This window comes from Thrips palmi, unplaced genomic scaffold, assembly GCF_012932325.1.
Source record: "Thrips palmi isolate BJ-2018 unplaced genomic scaffold, TpBJ-2018v1 HiC_scaffold_15, whole genome shotgun sequence".
Lineage (NCBI taxonomy): Eukaryota > Metazoa > Arthropoda > Insecta > Thysanoptera > Thripidae > Thrips > Thrips palmi.
In genome coordinates this window covers 13,776,799-13,794,818 of record NW_023144624.1, presented here as the reverse complement: position 1 = coordinate 13,794,818, position 18,020 = coordinate 13,776,799, and the positions used below count along the sequence as shown (strand labels likewise).

At 59.3% G+C, this 18,020-nt stretch overlaps 3 protein-coding genes across 4 annotated transcripts in view; 1 reads left to right on the top strand and 2 right to left on the bottom strand.

The window, feature by feature from the left end:
- The first annotated feature begins 63 nt into the window (after nucleotides 1–63).
- LOC117640904 (meiotic recombination protein SPO11) lies at nucleotides 64–2,169 on the top strand. The gene is made up of 7 exons (XM_034377895.1): nucleotides 64–412; nucleotides 504–794; nucleotides 884–1,080; nucleotides 1,186–1,331; nucleotides 1,412–1,549; nucleotides 1,627–1,785; nucleotides 1,862–2,169. Exons 1-7 carry the CDS (start codon nucleotides 282–284, stop codon nucleotides 1,979–1,981), a joined length of 1,182 nt encoding a protein of 393 aa, XP_034233786.1. The 5' UTR covers nucleotides 64–281; the 3' UTR covers nucleotides 1,982–2,169.
- Nucleotides 2,170–2,508: 339 nt separating this feature from the next.
- LOC117640905 lies at nucleotides 2,509–4,420 on the bottom strand. Of its 2 annotated transcripts, none has more exons than XM_034377896.1 (4): nucleotides 4,167–4,420; nucleotides 3,593–3,759; nucleotides 3,299–3,513; nucleotides 2,509–3,206 (listed from the first exon to the last, which is right to left on the bottom strand). In XM_034377896.1, exons 1-4 carry the CDS (start codon nucleotides 4,280–4,282, stop codon nucleotides 2,754–2,756), a joined length of 951 nt encoding a protein of 316 aa, XP_034233787.1. In that variant the 5' UTR covers nucleotides 4,283–4,420; the 3' UTR covers nucleotides 2,509–2,753. The 2 variants fall into 2 exon arrangements, with proteins under 2 accessions (XP_034233787.1, XP_034233788.1); XM_034377897.1 differs by lacking the exon at nucleotides 4,167–4,420 and adding an exon at nucleotides 4,115–4,162 and having other exon boundaries at nucleotides 2,510–3,206.
- A 524-nt stretch (nucleotides 4,421–4,944) lies between these two features.
- The window catches only part of LOC117641286 (inactive dipeptidyl peptidase 10), a 57,015-nt gene continuing 43,939 nt past the window's right edge, over nucleotides 4,945–18,020 (bottom strand). The window contains exons 4-15 of the mRNA XM_034378470.1: nucleotides 16,919–16,993; nucleotides 12,780–12,832; nucleotides 11,831–12,045; nucleotides 10,689–10,873; nucleotides 10,225–10,328; nucleotides 9,966–10,095; nucleotides 9,425–9,651; nucleotides 9,062–9,250; nucleotides 8,716–8,988; nucleotides 8,169–8,512; nucleotides 7,747–7,952; nucleotides 4,945–7,658 (exon numbers count right to left, since the gene is read on the bottom strand). Coding sequence (XP_034234361.1) covers nucleotides 7,533–7,658; nucleotides 7,747–7,952; nucleotides 8,169–8,512; nucleotides 8,716–8,988; nucleotides 9,062–9,250; nucleotides 9,425–9,651; nucleotides 9,966–10,095; nucleotides 10,225–10,328; nucleotides 10,689–10,873; nucleotides 11,831–12,045; nucleotides 12,780–12,832; nucleotides 16,919–16,993 — 2,127 coding nt within the window. The 3' untranslated portion in view covers nucleotides 4,945–7,532. The remainder of the gene's footprint in view (nucleotides 7,659–7,746; nucleotides 7,953–8,168; nucleotides 8,513–8,715; nucleotides 8,989–9,061; nucleotides 9,251–9,424; nucleotides 9,652–9,965; nucleotides 10,096–10,224; nucleotides 10,329–10,688; nucleotides 10,874–11,830; nucleotides 12,046–12,779; nucleotides 12,833–16,918; nucleotides 16,994–18,020) is intronic.

The following is an 18,020-nucleotide window of genomic DNA, read 5'->3' as shown; positions in this document are numbered from 1 at the left end:
CTCCGGCAGTGCCAACACTTGACACATGCTAAGTGACATTCGGTACAGTGTAATGGAACAGTTCACATGCTTTGATAGAAAAAAGGATTTTTAAGTGATAAGAGACTAGGATATTGATATTTCAAGCATAAAAAAGGAGTGAAAGGTTATTAGAAGGAGCCTGCTGGGGACTGGGAAGTTTGTTGGCTTACGACAACCCTGTACTTCCGGTACGAAAGAGGGGGCACGAACGGTTTAGACTTCGCAATCAACGGACACAAACGGTTTAACTGCCGAAAACCATGTTTACATCGGGTACCGAAGACGAAATGTTGGAGCGGGGTTTGAGGACACTCCTCGAGGGTGTGCGTCCCGAGGAATCAAGTGGAAACGCGCTGCTGCGGGACATCGGCGAACCCTTGACAGAATGCAAGTGAGGATAACACAGTGTACGACCAGTGCTGTCTGGAACCTTGGCGCGGGGCCCTGCCTCTAGGTACATTCATTTTCACTTTTCATGTAAGACGGAGTGCCGCGCTGCACCGCATAGAACTCCTGGTGCTGCAGCTGCTCCGCCAGCTCGCGGACAACGAGTGCCCGATGCTCCTCATCCCCAAGGCCTCCGACTGGAGTGCCTCCGAGCAGGACGCTGCCGTCGCGGGGCAGGACAGCCAGGGCGGGGACCTGTCCCCCGCGGCCGCCGCCACGAGGGTGCGCTTCGACGTCCCGGCCTCGCAGCACAAGTTCGCCGTCATCGTCATGCTGCTCTCCCGGGCACACAAGCTGCTGAGCACCAAGAGCCAGGGCACGAGGAGGTAGGTGCGGAGCGAGGCCTGGCCGCCCCGGCCGGCGTGCAAGTGTTGGGTGACTCGAGGCGCCTGTCCGGTTCCCCGCATTGCTGCAGGCAGCTGTACTACGAGGAGGTGGCGTTCCTCAAGTCGCAGCGGCAGGTGGACGACGGCGCCCTGGACGTGAGTCGGCTCGTCGGCCTGCCGCCCTGGAACCTGGGCCTCCTGGCCACCGCCAAGGGGCTGGTGGCGGGCGACCTGACCCTCACCACCACCGACGGCGAGGTCGTGGACTGCAGCAGCAAGCCGGGAGGTTCGTTGAGGAACTATTTCTGTTAGATAGGCAACCCGCACCGACCAGTGACTAGCTTGTGGCTCCGACAATGTTTCTTAACTCACTGATCGCATCGAACCGCAGGGGTGCTGATTCCTGGTGACGTGAGTTCCATCGACAAGGTGCAGTCCGCCGCCCGCTTCATCCTCGTCCTGGAGAAGGACACCCTCTTCCAGCGAGTCCTGCGCGAGGGGGCGGCAAACCGCTTGGGCCCCTGCATTCTTATCACGGTACAGTAGCAGCCAAAAGGACTGCATTGAAAAACAACAACGGAAACAAGTTTAAGGGTTTGAACGCGTTTCTGTTGCAGGCCAAGGGGTACCCGGACGTGAGCACCAGGGTGCTTCTAGCCAGGCTGGAGGCACAGTTGAAGGTGCCTATTCTGGCCGTGGTGGACGCGGACCCCCATGGCATCCACATCATGTGCGTTTACAGATTCGGCACCAAGGTATGATAACCGATCCAATGACAAGGTCGTTCTGTGATTGCTTTCGCTCCTAATGCAGTGTAGAGTTTTCCTTCCAGACTTGCCCTCTGCCTATCAAGTCCATGCGCTGGCTCGGCCTGCTGCCGTCAGAGCTGGTCGCCCTAGGCGTGAAGAACATCCCCCTCACGGACAAGGATGTGGCCTTGGCAAACACCCTTCTGGAGAAGAAGTACCTGAACGACGCCATCCGAGCCGAGGTGGGGCTGCTTTCTCTTTAGTTCCTACAGAAGAGACATTGATTGTTTACTTATCACATCCCTGATTGCGTCTTAGGTGGAGGTGATGATCAAGCATGGAATGAAGGCAGAAGTGGACGCCTTGCTCCATTTTTCCCCCAGCTTCATAACTGATGTGTACTTACCAAACAAGATAGCCGCTTCAAATGTGTTGTAGAATTTCATGGTAAATATTTATGATTGTCGTAAAAATTATAAATTAGATACTCTAAATTTTGTATAAACTATTAATTGTCATTGTAAAGATACAATATTTAATACTTCCATATGTGTAATGGAAAGACAACTTGCTAACTGTAATATAATACTATGTGAAATTTTTTAACAAGTTCATTAGATAAATTAAGTCACAGTTCATTAAAAATAAAACAGATTTGAGATCGTGTTAAAACACATGAGGCGTACTAGTACGCCAAATCTAGAGAGTTAAAATCAGTCTTCTCTCTATAAATTAATGTACACCAGCTGACTAAGACACTTCATACATTCAATTAATATGAAGACGAAAAAATGTTAATCAGTCTTAACAAGTAATTCATTTGGAATCGACTACTCTAGAAACTGAAGAGAGTGCATGGCATGCTCCCCCAGGGAGTCAACGACAAAGCACGCTCCATCCTGGAGTGCTTACAAGCACACTCTACCCAGAACATGTTTGGCAAGCATGCTCCTGGGTAGAGCGTGTTTGCAAGCACACTCCAGGATGAAGCGTGCTTTGTGGTTGACTCCCTTGAGGAGCATGCCATGCACTCTTATCTGAAGTATCGCAGTCAGATCATGTTCCTCTTAAAACAAACTAACATGCTAAAACAATAGCATTTTTGCAAAACAAACAAATACGCTAAATCAATCCAATCACAATAAGTGATATCACAAAGATCAGTTCATTCAACGGTGAGTACAAACCAGTCACCGATGGATAAAATTTCCTACACCAAGTCGAAGTCACACTGGAAGGTGTCACAAGGGCTGACGCCGTACTTCTCCATGTAGAGGGCAATGCCGTCGCTGCTGCTGGCCTCGGTGCTGCAGCTGGGGCCGTTGCTGGCCGCGACGCTCGTCATGCCGTTGATGGTCTCGTCGTGCGCCAGGAGCCGCCCTTGTTCCTCCTGCATGTCCAGGACGCCGTCGAGGACGGCCTTCTCCGGGGCGGACAGCGGCCCGGTGGCAGACACGAACACCCTGGGGCCGAGGACGGACACTGCCTGCGCGCGGCCGCCCTGTCGGAAAACGCCGCGGCCGTGGACGGGCGTGGCGGCCTTGACGAGCCCCGGGGCCACGGCGCCGTGCCCTTGGCCGTGCCTGCCGAGCGGCCGGCTGATGGTGAAGGATCTTCCGCGCGAACTGACAGGGAACACCAGCCGGTTTCGTGGGACCAAAACCTGAAATTGAGAAACGGTAAACAGAGTCCGTTAAAACGATGGTTTCAACGTGTGAGGGTCGAATCGTGCTCAGGGCTGACGAGTTGAAATACCCTTGCCGGCACGTTGACGATCCGGGACGGACTGAGGGAGCCGGGGCGGCCTTGGCCTCGCTGGGGCAGTGCTTGTTGGCGGACGGGGCCGACGGGGCGCATCGGGGCGGCCCGGCCGCGCGCGCTGGGCACGCTCGGCACGGTGCAGGAGATGGACGCCGTCCTGCTGTTGGGGGTGCGGCGAAGCAAGGCGTGCCAGGCGGGCTCCTGGTTTCCTAAAACCAACAAGCAGACGAAATGAGCGACACGGTACGGGCCAAAACACGCATAGAAAAACAACAGCAAGCCTCTCACCAATAGCGACGCTGGGCGGCTTCCTGGTGATGACCTTGATCACCTTCGGCTTGGCCTCGCCGTCAGAGTCACGCTCGTCGGAGTCCCCGATGATCTCGGCGTCGCTCTCGCTGTCATCGTCGGCCACCACCATGTGGTCCACCACGACCGCGCGCCGCGCCGGCGTACTGTGTTCACGACAAGGATCAACATCAGGATGACAGACATGCCGCCAGCGCACAGTGGGCCAGAAGACCGGAGGGGGCGGACAAAACTCTAGACGCGTTTCGAGCTCCGGCCGGAGTCGCTAAATGGGACTCGAGCCGAAAGTGTGACCCCACCAATGGCTTGCTCTCCGAACGAGGAATCCTTTGGTGGGGTCACACGTTCGGTTCGTGTCCCATTTAGCGACTCTGGAGCTCAAAACGCGTCTAGAGTTTTGTCCGCCTCTACCGGTCTTCTGGCCCACTGTGCTGCGGTTTGGCTTACAACCGTACAAAACACGGAGCATTTCGCTGGCCATAGACCGCGACACTGCGGCACCTTCATTTTCATCTACGTAGGTTAGGCGACGGCTGTCACCAAGCTAACTCACCAGGGCGCGACGGCGGGGAGCCTCATCCTGGGCGTCTCAGGTGGCGGCGGCGAGCAGTGCGGGTCGCCGAGCCGGGGGACCCGGCCCGTCCTCATGGCCAGGATCGAGTTGTTCATGTGCACGGCCAGGGCGATGATACAACGTCTCGCAGTTCCTCTTCCTCGCGACGGGCAAGACGTGCGTGACGCTACGCTAGGGCCGAGCCGCTGTGGCCGAACCGAACGGCCGAACGCGACAACAACACAACGCCAACGGTCACGGGGGGAAGGGAGAAGGGGGAGACGAGGGGGAGGGGGATTGTTGCGCGGCGCAGCGCGGGCGCGCGGCGGGGTGGCGGGGAGCGAGGCTTGTGGCGGCAGGAGGGAGGCGTAAGGGGAGGCGGCGACGGCAGGGGAGGGGGGAGGGGAGGGAGAGACAGGGAAAGACGGCGGCGCGCCGCGCTGCTCGAACCTGCGTGTCGCTCGTGTCGTGGTTGCGCGGTGGGCGTAAGGGTTAAATCTCACACTTACGACAGTTCAACCCCTGTGTTGGTCAAACTCAAACGCACCCCCTCCCGTACCCTGGACCACCCACCTCCGAGGGGCACCACCCATGAGCGCTCAAATGTTCCCCTTGACGTTACAAAATTGAGCCTAATTTGGCCGTCCGAATGCATCATTATCATCATCGACGCTTTACCAGAAAATTTCCCTGACCCCTCTGCCTGCGAGCACACGCACGGCAGAGCTCTACATTCAAGTGGGTTTGACTAGATGGATGGGGTTAAAAATGCACTTTGTTGAAATTTCTTTCCTCCATTTAATTGTCTTCATAAAAAATGAAACAAAACATCATGTATAACAAGAACAACCATATTAGTTCAGGAAACAGTAACTTCGTCACTTTGTTAGAAAAAGTCTAATAGAAATAGTTTTGGATAAGAATGAGAAGAGTACTGTAATAGTGATTGTCTCAGCGCAAAATGAGACAACTGCGTAACAGTTAACAGGTTCTACAAAATATCTTTATGTATAAAAGAAGTTGAGTCAGATCAGCAGTCATCTGCCTCCTTCGTACCAACGTTACCGCACGAAAAACAGACGAAAATGGACTCAACCCCAATATGCGAACAGGTCCATCTTCCCGACATGAACACGCCTATTTTTCGTGTGGGCCGTATTCGCACAAATTTCAGTCCCCACAATTTTATCGGCGCCTCAGAACCAAGCCAAACGAACCGAAGGGTGAACTCGGCCAACTCCGGTCCGAATGGCCGCAGAAGAAAATCCACATTCAACAACACGTATGTAATAGGAAAACAGTTATGCGTTAACGGAAGTGACAACATTTCTTCTGAAAACAATAATTTCGTACTGCTTGTTGAAAACTTTTCGCAGAACCAACAACAGGGGGAGAGATTATTACATAAACACTTATAATACGAACACAGCAAAATCGTCTTAAGAAGGGACCTACTGGAACAAGTAGTGGTAGAGCCAAGGAGCATTCGATACGCATAAAGGTACGTTCAAAACAAACACCATTGGCAGAGTGTAACGAAAAACAAAAACAACAACAAAAAACACAATGACTTTTATCGACATTTTCATCACGAATTTTACAATCAATAACTCACGAACGTATCGAGGGGATTTTAGCTTATTGCTTTTTGATTCTCAAATATTAACACGAAAGTCCAAAAATTTCTTCTTTATACATGAAACGTACAATAATAAACCACTCGCATAATTTCAACAAATTCTGGCTAATATGTCTAGATCACAAGTTTGAGACTGGAAACATTTAACGAGCCACTAAGCCACTATTTTGAGGCCCAGGACTTCTCTTACATTAGGACAACAAATGACAACATACATTGAGGTTCTTAACATAATATAAATATTACCATTTAAAGCAGTACCCTGAATGAATGCATTACACTTCTCATATTTTTCACTATCTTGAGCTCTACATCACACATGCTGCCCGAGCCATTCCATTCACCAAGGGGTGGCAATTCGCAAACGGGCCACAGTGAGAAAATTCGACGGTCAAAACCGACAAAAGAGCCGTTTTCGCCATGTTTTGTTCGTAGGAAACGAGACCGTCGTCCATACCGTAATGGAACACTATGTCTTCCCTGAGCCCAGTTTCAGAGTCTTCTCACACCACACAGGCGCGGTGGACTCACAAGGCACTTGAACTCTCACCTACTTCCGAATTCACACTCACACACACTCACACACGCGCATTATTATATTCATTCACATGTCTCTCTCTTGAAGCACCTTCTCGAACCGACACTACAGACCAACACCCCTTAATGCTATAATTGACCTATTAGTGCTATGAACATTGAACGAACGAACATGCAGTGGGCGACAAAAGCGACAGGGGCCATACAACAAAATAAACGGGGGAGGGAGTGTAAACAAGGGGCCGCTTAAGGTAGGCAGCCCGCCACGCGGCCTGCGATCACACTAGAGCCCAGATTGAGTACAAAAGCCGAATGCAATGAAAGTAAATATGCAAGGAGCCAAAGGAACATCAGAAGGGCGACGGGATGCTGCCGCACGCAGGAGGACCTCAGTGGTTTTCAGAAAGCTATGGAACCTCAGTAAGATTTCGCTGATTTTATTTTCAGTCTTGGAAAAATGCCTTAGGATTTCGATATAAGTCCTTTTGGTTTAATCTCTGTCTGAGATAAGATGTAATTTAGTGGTATATTATTTTATCTACACTGTTTGGACAACACGTATGTCGTAAGGTAAGAGTTAGGATGACCTTGCCTACACTGCAGGTCCTGGTGTTGAACGATTTGGAACTCAAATTTAAACTTCACCCCTCAGAAATGTAAGATTGGGAAACAAATGTGTCCCAAACTCAGTAAATTTTCCGTTTAAAGTTTTGCGATGATTGTCGCTGACGTCTGAGAAGGGCGCGGAAATTATTGCACCGCAAAATTCTACACCAGTATCTTCGGCGCGTAAAGTTAACTAGTAAAAAAACAATGACACTCGAGTAAGGGGAAAGTTAGGCATACCATCTAGGCTTGAACCAGGCAACTAATGGGCGTCCAACCGGGCCTTAGGGAGGATAAACTACTGCGTAGGAACTTAACATAGAGTCCATGTAATTAGTATTTTCAGCACATGCTGGTGACCTGCACTGCAAATCCATCTATCTTGAACAACACTACCAAATTTTAAACATCTTTAGAACACCTCTGAAACGAGCACAAACAAACAAAAAAGTCACACACTATTTAACATTTACGTTCGCTGTTCCGATACTGAATCACTTCTCTCTAAGAACGAAACGAAACAAAAAGTATGGAATATAAGAAGGGACGCTGTTTCTGAAGATCCGCACGGACCCACGGGGTCACTATGCCGCCTGGAAGGGCCGGTCAGGGTCCTCGTCCAGGCTGAGGCACTTGAGGAAGTAGCCTTCCATGGACTTGTACATGTGCTCCAGCACCCCGTCCAGCTGGTGGCCCTCGTCGGGGTAGCTCTGCAAAGACGACCAAGACGACCACGACGCCGCGCGTCAAGTAAGGAGGTAACGACAATAAAGCGCGGTTTTCGATTTTTGAAGTTACCTGGTAGCGGAAGACGACGCTCTCCTCGGAGAGCGCGCGGGCGAGCGCGGCGCCGTGCAGGAAGGGCGCGGACACGTCGGCCAGCCCGTGCAGCAGGTAGAGCGAGTGGCTGGGGATGTAGCGGGCGCGCCGCGTCGCGTCCGCCTCCACGTACCCCTTGAAGTTGTCCGACGGCAGCCCCATGATGCGCTCCGTGAACGCCGAGTCTGCAAGCCGCCACAGTGGCATGCGTCAGCAGACAAGTCCGAAGAGTCGTTTTGTCGCTCCGTCTCCGTCGCACGCATGCGGCGTCCCGTAAGGGTGGGACGGAGACAGCGACAAAACGACTCTTCGTTATCACTCAGCAGACGGCGGACGTCAGGCGGCGTCAGCCCGGCTAGACGACGCGGTGCGACGCGGTGCTTGGCGGACATTGTACTCACTGTAGTAAAGCCAGTCGGAGATGGGCGACACGCCGATGCCGCACTTGAAGACGCTCTGCTGCGAGCCCAGCACCATGGCGGTCACGTAGCCGCCGTACCCCCACCCCCACAGGCCGACGCGCGTCCGGTCCATGAAGGTCTGCGACTCCAGCAAGTGCCTGACCACGCTGATCTGGTCCTGCACTTCCGGGCCGCCCAGCTTGCGGTGCAGGCCCCGCTTGCTCTGGCCCCGCGCCCCGCGCGCGTCCAGGCGCACGTAGATGACGTCGAAGCGCGACGACATGTAGGTGCCCCAGTGCACGGAGAAGCGGTCCGTCACCGTCCTCGCCCCGGGCCGGCCGTTCCTGTTGAGGAGAACGAGCGCGTCACGACTCTGTCTCTCTCGCACTCGTGGGGCGTACACACGGTAAAAACGGTTCCTGGTTTTCCCGGGAACTTCCTGGAAATCGCCTATGGCTCTGCTATAGGTTTCCTGGGAAAACCAGGTACCGTTTTTACCGTGCAAGGCGCGCCGCGGAGGTGCGAGAGGGACAGTTCCCCAACTTACACTTCGACGAGCACGGGGAAGGCGGCATCGCGCAGCTCCTCCCTCCAGGACGGCGGCAGCAGCAGCTGCACCTGTGCGCGCAGCCCCTGCGCCAGCGGCACCTCGAAGGACCTCATGGTGGGCAGCGCGAGCTGCGAGAGGCGGCCCGCCCGGGCCGGCGTCGTGGTGTACAGCATGCGCAGCACGCGGTGCGTGGAGGCCACGTGCACGCCGCCCAGCGGCAGCCCCGGGCCCTCGCACTCCAGCACGTAGTGCAGCACGCCCTGCTCCGGGCTGCAAAGAGGGAGCACGCCGTTAGCTGCGTCGCCAGGGCGGTGCGCTGTGCGGCGCGGCCTGGGGGACTCACTGCGGGGGCGAGGTGATGGCGGAGAAGTGCGTGCAGTTGACGTAGTGGTCCCGGTCGGCGCCGGTGAGGCCGGCCAGCCCGCAGGTGATGCACTGCGGCTCCAGGCGGCGCGGGTCGTCCGTGGAGGGGTCCCGCACGATGTACAGGTGCTGCTGCCCGGGCACCGCCTCGTGCGTGCCCAAGTAGTACCTGCCCGCGCACAGACGACAACGACAAGTCAGCTTAAGTCGCGCCGGAGAACGCCTAGCCCGTAATGGAAATGGTAATGCCGGGTAGGCAGCCCGGCGGCGGGCACATGCACGCGTGCGCAGCGCGCTGCCTACCCGAGGGTTCGCAGGCGCTCGGCGCTCGCCGCCCACTTACACGATGTGGTTGACCGTGTCCCAGGCCAGGATGGCGGTGACCTCGTAGCGGCCGTGGCTCAGCACGGCGGTGCGCGTCTGCGTCCTGGTCACGTGCTTGACGTGCGTGTAGCGGTCGTTGTCCTCGGCCACGGACGCCAGCAGCAGGAACGAGTCGGCGCCGGGGCCGAACAGCGGCTGCGCCTGCAGGTCCAGCCAGGAGTCCTCGGGCGCCCTCTCGGCGTGGGCCTGCACAGCGAAGCATAGCCAAGGCGCTCAGTCGGGGTAAACCGGCCGTGAAGTACGGCCCTGTCCGCGCGGCGCCTCGCTGGGGTGGACGCCGGACGGAGCCCACAAACACATGGGCCGTGAGATGCCCTCTCACGTAGTTCATGCGGATGCCGCTAAAACTCCGCGAGACGACCCAATATCCCCAGAGGCGGTCTTTTGCCCCTCCCGCCTCTTATCCCGGCCCTGGCCGGCCTGAGATAGGCCGAGATCCAATGGCAGCCCCTTCCCTTGATTTACGCGGCCCGCACGGCCTCGGCCCGCACCGCCCTCACCTCCATGCAGGTCCAGTTGGGCGGGCTGCACACGCTCACGATGCTGAGGTTCTGCGCGCGCCGCATCCACACGGCCCCCACCATGTCGTTGTTGCCGCCGATCCAGTCCGCCGAGGTCAGGTAGTACTCCCTGCGGGCAGAGCGAGCCGGCCAAGAGTTGACAAACGCGTCGCACACAGCCAAAAGGGAAAGTTTGGAACAAACTTTTTATTTTTATTTTCGAGGTTGCGGGTGCGGCCCCTGGCTGCTGGATACTTACTGGTCTTGGAGGACGGCGGGTGGCCTGAGCTCGGTCGCCACGCGGTCTGTCGAGTTGCGAGTGTCAACGACCCAGAGCTTCACCTCAGGGTTGGCCGTGCCCGGCTGGAAGCGAAGCACGCGCGTGCCGTTAAGGACGTTGCACAAGTTTTCAATCTACAGATGACTAAAAATATTATTTTCTATCATCCTTCTCTCTAGAAACTGTGGAATAAATTGACACGATATTCGTGAACAAAACTTGTCTATTTACCTAAGGGTACTAAATTTGACTGTGGTCTAAACGTGGGCTCTAGTGGAAATGTGACGACCTTTTCCGTCTGATCCTAGTCTAGACTTTCTCTCTAGGCAGTCGTCCGCTAGTTGGACTACTCGAGGCGAAAGTGACTATCTACTCTCGTTGTCGTGAGGTGGGGTGGGGGTCGCCCTGGTGGCAGGCCGCAGCGGGCCGGCGCGGCGCCTTACCGTGGGGTACCGGACGGTCCTGGACTTGGGGAAGAAGGACGACGACGACGCCCTGGAGTCCTTGGCCTTGAAGTCGAACCAGGGGTAGTTCATGGTGCGGACCAGGCTGTCGTTGAAGGAGGCGTACAGCAGCATGCTGCCGTCCGGCGAGGGCCACACCGCCTCGGGCGAGGACAGGATCTCCTCTGCAACACAATAGCGGGTTGGGGAGGGCCGCGGGCTGGTGGGACTGCGTCGTCTGCGTGGCGGCCGGGCTGCGGAGCGGAGGAGGCGAGGCGGGGCGAGGCGGGGCGAGGCGAGGTCCATCGAGGTTCGCTGCACTGGCTGTACTGGCTGCACGCGCGGGGCCGGGAGTGTCAGGCGAGGCGTTCAGGGAATCAGTTGCATCACCTGACTGCTCCGACTGACGCCCCCAGCGCCGCCACCAAGACCGCAGTGACGCCCTGCCGCCCAGGCCGGGACCCTGGCCCTGGCCCTGGCCCTGGCCGTCGAGGGCACCGGCCGCCCGAACCGCCCCGTCGGCTCCCCGGGCGAAGCAGTCGGGATAGTGGCTGGCTGGCTAGACGCTCCTAGGCGGCTGTCGCTAAGGTGTCTCCGGGACGTCGTCTATGACCGCCCGGGACACCGCCTACAGTGTCTCTAGCGCACTCTAGCGATTGTGGTGTGCGCGCCTTCTAGACCGTGACCTACTTGTCGTCTACGGGGCGTTCGCCCTGTGCTGCACGCGCACACTGCACCGCCTAGGTGCTCTCTAGAGATCGCTACACCGTCTACGATGCTGCCGGCCGGCGGTCTTCACGGCCACGGCACGGCCACGCACAGTGGGCCAGAAAACCGGTGGAGGCGGCCAAAACTCTAGACGTGTTTTGAGCTCCAGAGTCGCTAAACAGGATTCGAACCGAACGCGTGGCCCCACCACTGAAATTCTCGTTCGGAGAGCAATCCATTGGTGGGGTCACTCGTTCGGTTTGAGTCCCATTTAGTGACTCTGGAGCTCAAACCGCGTCTAGAGTTTTAGCCGCCTCCACCGGCCTTCTGGCCCACTGTGCCACGGCACGGCCACGGCAAGGCCATGGCACGGCCACGGCCACGGCACGGCCACGGCCACGGCATGGCCACGCCACCGACTCAGACCGACTCACCCTGGTACAGCCAGTCCGCCACGCCGTTGTAGAAGACGCCGGCCTCCCCCGTGTCCGTGAGGCGCGCGTCTTCCTCGCCCTGTGGCGAGCCGCGCACGTAGATGTCGTTCTCGCTGATCATGAGGAGCCCCGTGGTGTTGCCCAGCCACGACGCGTACTGCAGCGTCGTGGACACCACCTTGGGGGCGTGCGAGAGCCGCAGCGGGATCTGGTGGCTGCGAGGACAGGCAGAGTTAGAACTCGAAATGGAAAAGAGGGAAATGAAAATAAATGAAAACAACAACCAAAATAAGTGTCGGTGTTTGAAATATCACGACCGCTCATCACCATCGCGTAAATCTGTTGAACGCGGCCGCGTCACTGAAGTGATCCCCGGCGGCACATCGCCCGCCTCCCCACTCCACCGAGGCCCTCGCCGTCTTGAACCCAAACGTGTGAATCATGAGGGTGGCCCGCGGGGTGGCCCGGGAGTTGCCAGCGCGACACGGCTTGGCCCCAGGGGGCACGCCCGCGGCCAGCAGACCCATTCCGAGAACCGTCTTCATCGCTCTGTCTCTCTCGCACTCAGGGGCGTCCGGTGAAGGTGCGAGAGAGACAGAGCGACGACAACGACTCTCGGAATGAGTGTGCTGCATGGCGTGATGATGCGCATTCAATCCAGGGTAATGGTCTCCCCGCCAGGCGGCCGCGGCGTGGTCACGGCACGGCCACCGCCTCGCTGACCGCCTGGCCGGCCTGGCCGCAAACAAAAATAGCGGCTTTGAAACAGACGGCCAATTTCCTCCAGCAAATGGGCCGTGGCGCCGCGCCGCGGCCGAGGCGGCAAGGATAAGCGGGGACAAGGATAAGCAGATTTATGAAGATAGCACCCCGCCGACCAAGGCGGCCGCGTCCTCGGAGCGGCAACGGCAGTCCCCCCTTCAAGCTTCGAGCGCCGCAGAATACTCACTCGTTGGTCACGTCGTAGACGGTGTACTGCGCCGTGTAGGACTGCCGAAAGATCTGCAACAGGAAATTTTTGATTTGCATGGACAACGAGTGGAGCGGCCCGGCGGCGGGGAGGATCAGGCAAAGGCACCCGGACGCGGCCGCCATGGCCGCAATCTACGGCAACCCAGAGCCTATCCGAGTACAAAATGTCGGCCGCGGCGCGCGCGCGGCGGGCGGCGCGAGGCCGGGGACCGACACGCCGAGCACCCGCGCGACGCCGCGGACCCCGCAGCCGAGCACGCCGAGCACGCCGAGCACGCCGAGCACGCCGAGCACGCCGAGCACGCCGAGCGGGCGGTGCGTTGGGGACGCGGCCCTCTGTCTCCTCATCGGAAGGCGGAGGCGAGGCGCGGCGCGGAGCGGCCCGGGAATTGAAAGCAATCTCAAAAACGCTTTCCGGTGACGGAATAAGTGATTGTCCCCATTTTGCCGCTGCCTCGCCCGCTCCCCCTCCCCCTGCCGCCCGTGTCCCTCACAAAGCCCTGGGCGCACAGGGAGCGGGTTGCCTTGCCTGGCCTTGCCTGGCCCGGCCGAGCAACAAGTAGAATGTCAACAGCAGGTGTCGGCCAGCGTCGACGGCCAGGCAGGGCTGGCAGGCAGGCAGGCAGGCAGGCAGGCAGACAGGCAGGCAGGCAGGCAGACGTGTGGCATGACCAATGTATTCCCTTTGAGGGGGCATCTGGCGAATTAGCCCACAGCTCAAAGAGCTTTGGTCCGAACGAGTGGCGTATCGGGCCGGGCAGCGGGGCAGTGGAGCAGCAGAGCCACCCCCCGCCCAGATTGGGTTCCAAATCCACGCTGCTGCTGCTGCTTCTGGCCTGAACCGGACTGGGCAGCCCGCAGCCCGCAACGCATTCCTAGCACTGTGAAGTACGCGTCCGGGGCAGCCTCGGACACGGCCGGCCCTGCGGTTCACACCATGGCCGTTGCCCCAGCTACGCCACCACGCCCCGCCCCGCCCCCCGCCCCGCCCTACCACGAGGCGGCCTTCTACAGTGCCACCGCGCCACCCCCTCAGGTGGCTCCGGCAAGTTCCGGGCCTGCCAGTAATTGCCTTCATATCCGACCAGGCATGCTGTCGGCGTGGCGCTGGTGTGGCGGGGCGGGGCGGGGCGGGGCGGGGCGTGCCGACGCTCTGCAACTCAATCGCGACGAGCCCACTTGAGTTAAACTTGGCGTCTCATCCCTGCAGAGCCCCGCCAGAGCCGCTCTCCACTCACGGCGGCTTGCCTGGGGCTTGCTGCTGCTTGCTCGCGGCTCGGATAGGAAAACTGGCAGAGCCGCCTCAGCCCTGTCGGGGGGACGCGACGTGGCGAGCGGTGACGCCCTGGTGACGCCCCGGTGACGGCCCAGTGACGCCGCCCGAAGCGATGACTCTCGCTAAAAGTGGCATCGCGGCCATGACAATATGTCACGGTCGACGCGGCCCCGGCCTGCCCCAGCCCCCGGGCCGGGCTCCGAGGATTTGTCTCCGCGGCAGATTTCACGACGTCGCCGACGACGAGCGGGGGAGGCACGGGGGAGGCGAGGGGGAGAAGCGGCGCCCAGAGGGAGCGGCAGGGAGGTGATAATGTCAGGCCGTGTCCGCTCTTTGGCGGCCCGGCCAGGCGTGGCGGCGCGGCGCGGCGGCGTGCCCTGGACGGCCCTGGACGGCCCTGGACGCGTTGGGCTCGCACCGCTCCCCTTTGGCGACGCCCCCGGCGGCGGGGAGAAGCCGTGTCGGGGTGATTCCTCTCTCTGTGCGCTTCGCCGCTACACGTGGAGGGGACCGGGCCGACCGGGCCGAACGGACTGGGGGGCGGCCCGGCCGCCGTCCCTCACCGCGCGTCCATTCCGTTCGAAAATGTGTGTCCGAGCCGGCCGGGCCGGGACAGCGTGAGTAATGATGAAAGTTGCAGGCCCGGGGCGGGGCGGGGCGGCAGTCGGCGGGGCGGCGGAGGCGGCGGGGGCAGTTTGGCTGTGGCGACGAATGGGCGTGGCGGTCGGACGTCGCCGAGGCCCGCAGCACGACGGCGGCGGTCGGCGGCCGAGCGTCAGCGACACCACTGCAGTTTTGTGGTTCGGACTAATGAGCTGCAAGAAGCGAACGCACAGGGGCATTAATGTCCCGGGGGAGGAGAAGGAGAGGGAGAAGGAGAAGGAGGGGGACTTTTTCGTTCCGCTCCGCCGCCTCGCAGACCCAAGTCCCAGACTCCCAGGACCGCGCACCGCGCCTCCACCGACAGCTAATGGGCCTAATGGAGCGAGTTAGTCTCTCACACACACACACGCACGCACTTCAGCACGGCGAGGAGAGGAAAAACGGAACAACAATGACACGAGCTTAGTCTCCAGTATTTCTTTTCAACACTGCACGGGGAAAGGCACACAACCACGAAACTTATCGCGTCGGAAAGAAAAATCGACGTGGCTTGTTCCGAGACACGGTGACGCCATGTCGACGCGGTGCTGATAGTCAAACCAGCAGCACGAGCTTTTACAGCGTGGTTCCTGCCTCGTGCGCCTTGCTGCCTGGCTCGACGAGGCCTGCCTAAACTTCCATCCGAGAACGGTGCCATATTTCAGTGCCGCCAGCCAGACCCCGGACCCCGGCAAGGGCCCCGGGGGCCGCCACCTTCACCACTCCGCCAACCAGGGCCGTGGCGCCGCGGACACGGCAGGGCAGGGCGCAGAGCGCAGGGTGGCAGCCCCACTCGTAAACCGCGCCTACCAAGTCGGGGCCTAAATTGCATTCCAAGTTTGTCTTTATTGGGCTTCGGGCTTCGGGCTCCGCCACGGCTCGGCCGTAGATTGAATCTGGCCGTTAATTGCCAGTGCCGTGCCCGGGCCGCGTTATTGTTACGCACGTTGCGTGCGCGGCGTGGCGTGGCGTGGCGCGGCGTGGCGTGGCGTGGCGTGGCGTGGCGTGGCGTGGCGTGGCGTGGCGGGCGTGGCGGGCGTGGCGTGGCGCTGGCGTGGCGCGGGCGCGGCGTGGCGGGCGTGGCGGGCGTGGCGTGCGGCGTGGCGCGGCGTGGCGTGGCGCGGCGTGGCGCGGCGTGGCACGGCGTGGAACGGGAAGGGAAAGGGTGGGGGTGACCTGGCCCTATCAGCAGTCCCGGTGACTCTGGCCGCAACCGCCTCGCAGGCCCCGCAGCTCCACTGAAAAAGACCAATTAGTCCAATTTTCCGCCCCTTTTTCATTCCGTCCCCGCTGGAGCCCGCTGGAGCCCGCTGGCTGGTGCCCGTCCGCTTCAATTCGTCCGACGAACGCGGAACGCGGCACGCGGCCGGCATCGCAAGCGCACTTCTCGCTGACTTGCGCGGCGTGGCGGCGTGGCGTGGCGTGGCGTACCCGATGGCGTACCCGCAGTCGGGGCGGTCGGGGGCTGGCCTGCTGCAGTTAGGCAGAACGCCTCCCTGCCCCCGCCCGCCCCTTCCCAGCTGTCCCGTCCAAACATTCCCCGCCCCTTCCCCTCCCCCCTCCGGGGCTGCGGACTGCCCCCTTCCCCTCCGCGACGGGGGAGGCGGGGGGTGAGGGGCGGGGCACATAAAAAGTTATTCTAGTTCGCGGGAGGAAAGACATAAAAGGCGCCGCCGCCAATTGAGGGGCATGTATACGGGACGACCGTCCCTCTCCTCGGCCGGAGCCGGGTCGGCCGGGCCGGAGCCTCCCCGGCGCGGCACGGCGCGGCACGGCACGGCGAGCGGGACGGTGTAAAGTTGTTCCCGCAGCTTTTCAATAATGGCGAGACATGGCTCGCTCGAAACACGTTTATTCATTCCACTTGGTTCCTCTGGGCCTGTCGCCGCCCGTCGCCCCGACGCAGGGACCACCGCACAGTGGGCCAGAAGACCGGTGGAGGCGGCCAAAACTCTAGACGCGTTTTGAGCTCCAGGGTCGCTAAACAGGACTCGAACCGAACGTGTGATCCCACCAATGGACTGCTCTCCGAACGAGGAATCCATTGGTGGGGTCACATGTTCGGTTCGAGTCCCATTTAGCGACTCTGGAGCTCAAAACGCGTCGAGAGTTTTGGCCGCCTCCACCCCGGTCCTCTGGCCCACCGAGCACCGGCCGGCCGGCGTGCGGGGCGCTGCAAGTCCTTGATCCTGCCTCACCTGCTCCACCGTGTGCTGAAGGAGGACGTAGCGCAGGTCCTGCGAACATTTGAAGCTCTTCACGTTGAGTTGTCTCTGCAACAGAAAACAAGAGGAAGCGCAGTCAGAAAATCATCAACAACTACACGGAGAAGACGAGAGAACACCACGAAGTTCGCACTTCTTCTTTGTCGCCAAATTCCACCACCACCCGACCGGGTAAAAGAATTCCGGTCCACAAACTAACCGCGCTGCTTGCCGCGCTGTGAATTTGACGAGGTTTTGAAAGGCGACACGCGCGCGACGTCGCGCGTAAGTGTGCGTGTTCGCGGCGAGGCGCGGCACCAACTTGGTGCCGAGTTGCCCCATTAATTGGATTATCTCATTGAGTGACTCGGCGACTCGCGCCGACTGGAGCGACTGTCTGCCTCGGCGCCTCGCACCTCCTGGAGGCGTCGGGGGAAGTCTGTTACTCGGAGACTTGATTTTGTTACAGAATTACTTTTCTGTTTTCTCCTGACTGGGTCTGGGGAGGAGGGCGAGGAGTGGGCGGGCCGTAGTGTCGCACAGTCTGTCTCCCTCGCTCCGCGGGCCCCGCCTCGGCTCTGCCTTGGCTGCGGCGGCGCCCCTTCCTGCACCAAACTTTTGATCGCCCATTGACTTCTCTAACCGCGGACCGCGCGCCGCGCCACGGACAGCGAAAGAGCAGGATCGGTTTTTGAAAGGAAAAAGGCTGCCGCGGGCGCCTGTCCGCCCTTCCCTTGCAGGGCCTTCCAGGCTCGGCTTAGCTCGCAGTCAAGCCCGCTGAAAAGTAAGGAAAAGGCGGAATAAAAAAGGCGCCTTTTTAATAACCCATCGGCAGCGCGCACCTTTTGTCCAGCCGATCGGCGGCGCACCGCCCGAGGCCTCGGCCGTCGCCTCGGGATCAGGACTTTGAGTCACTGTCACTCGGAAAATGAACAAAGTTTGAATCGCCGAAGCGTATTTGTCTCCGGAGCCAAGGGGGAGGGGCAGGGTGGCTTGCCTTTCTGAACCAAGTTGACCTGTAGCAGGAAAGCGAAAGCGGGATGAAAAAAAAAAAAGAAAAGAAAAGAGGGAGAGAAAGGAAAGGAAGAGCGGAGGA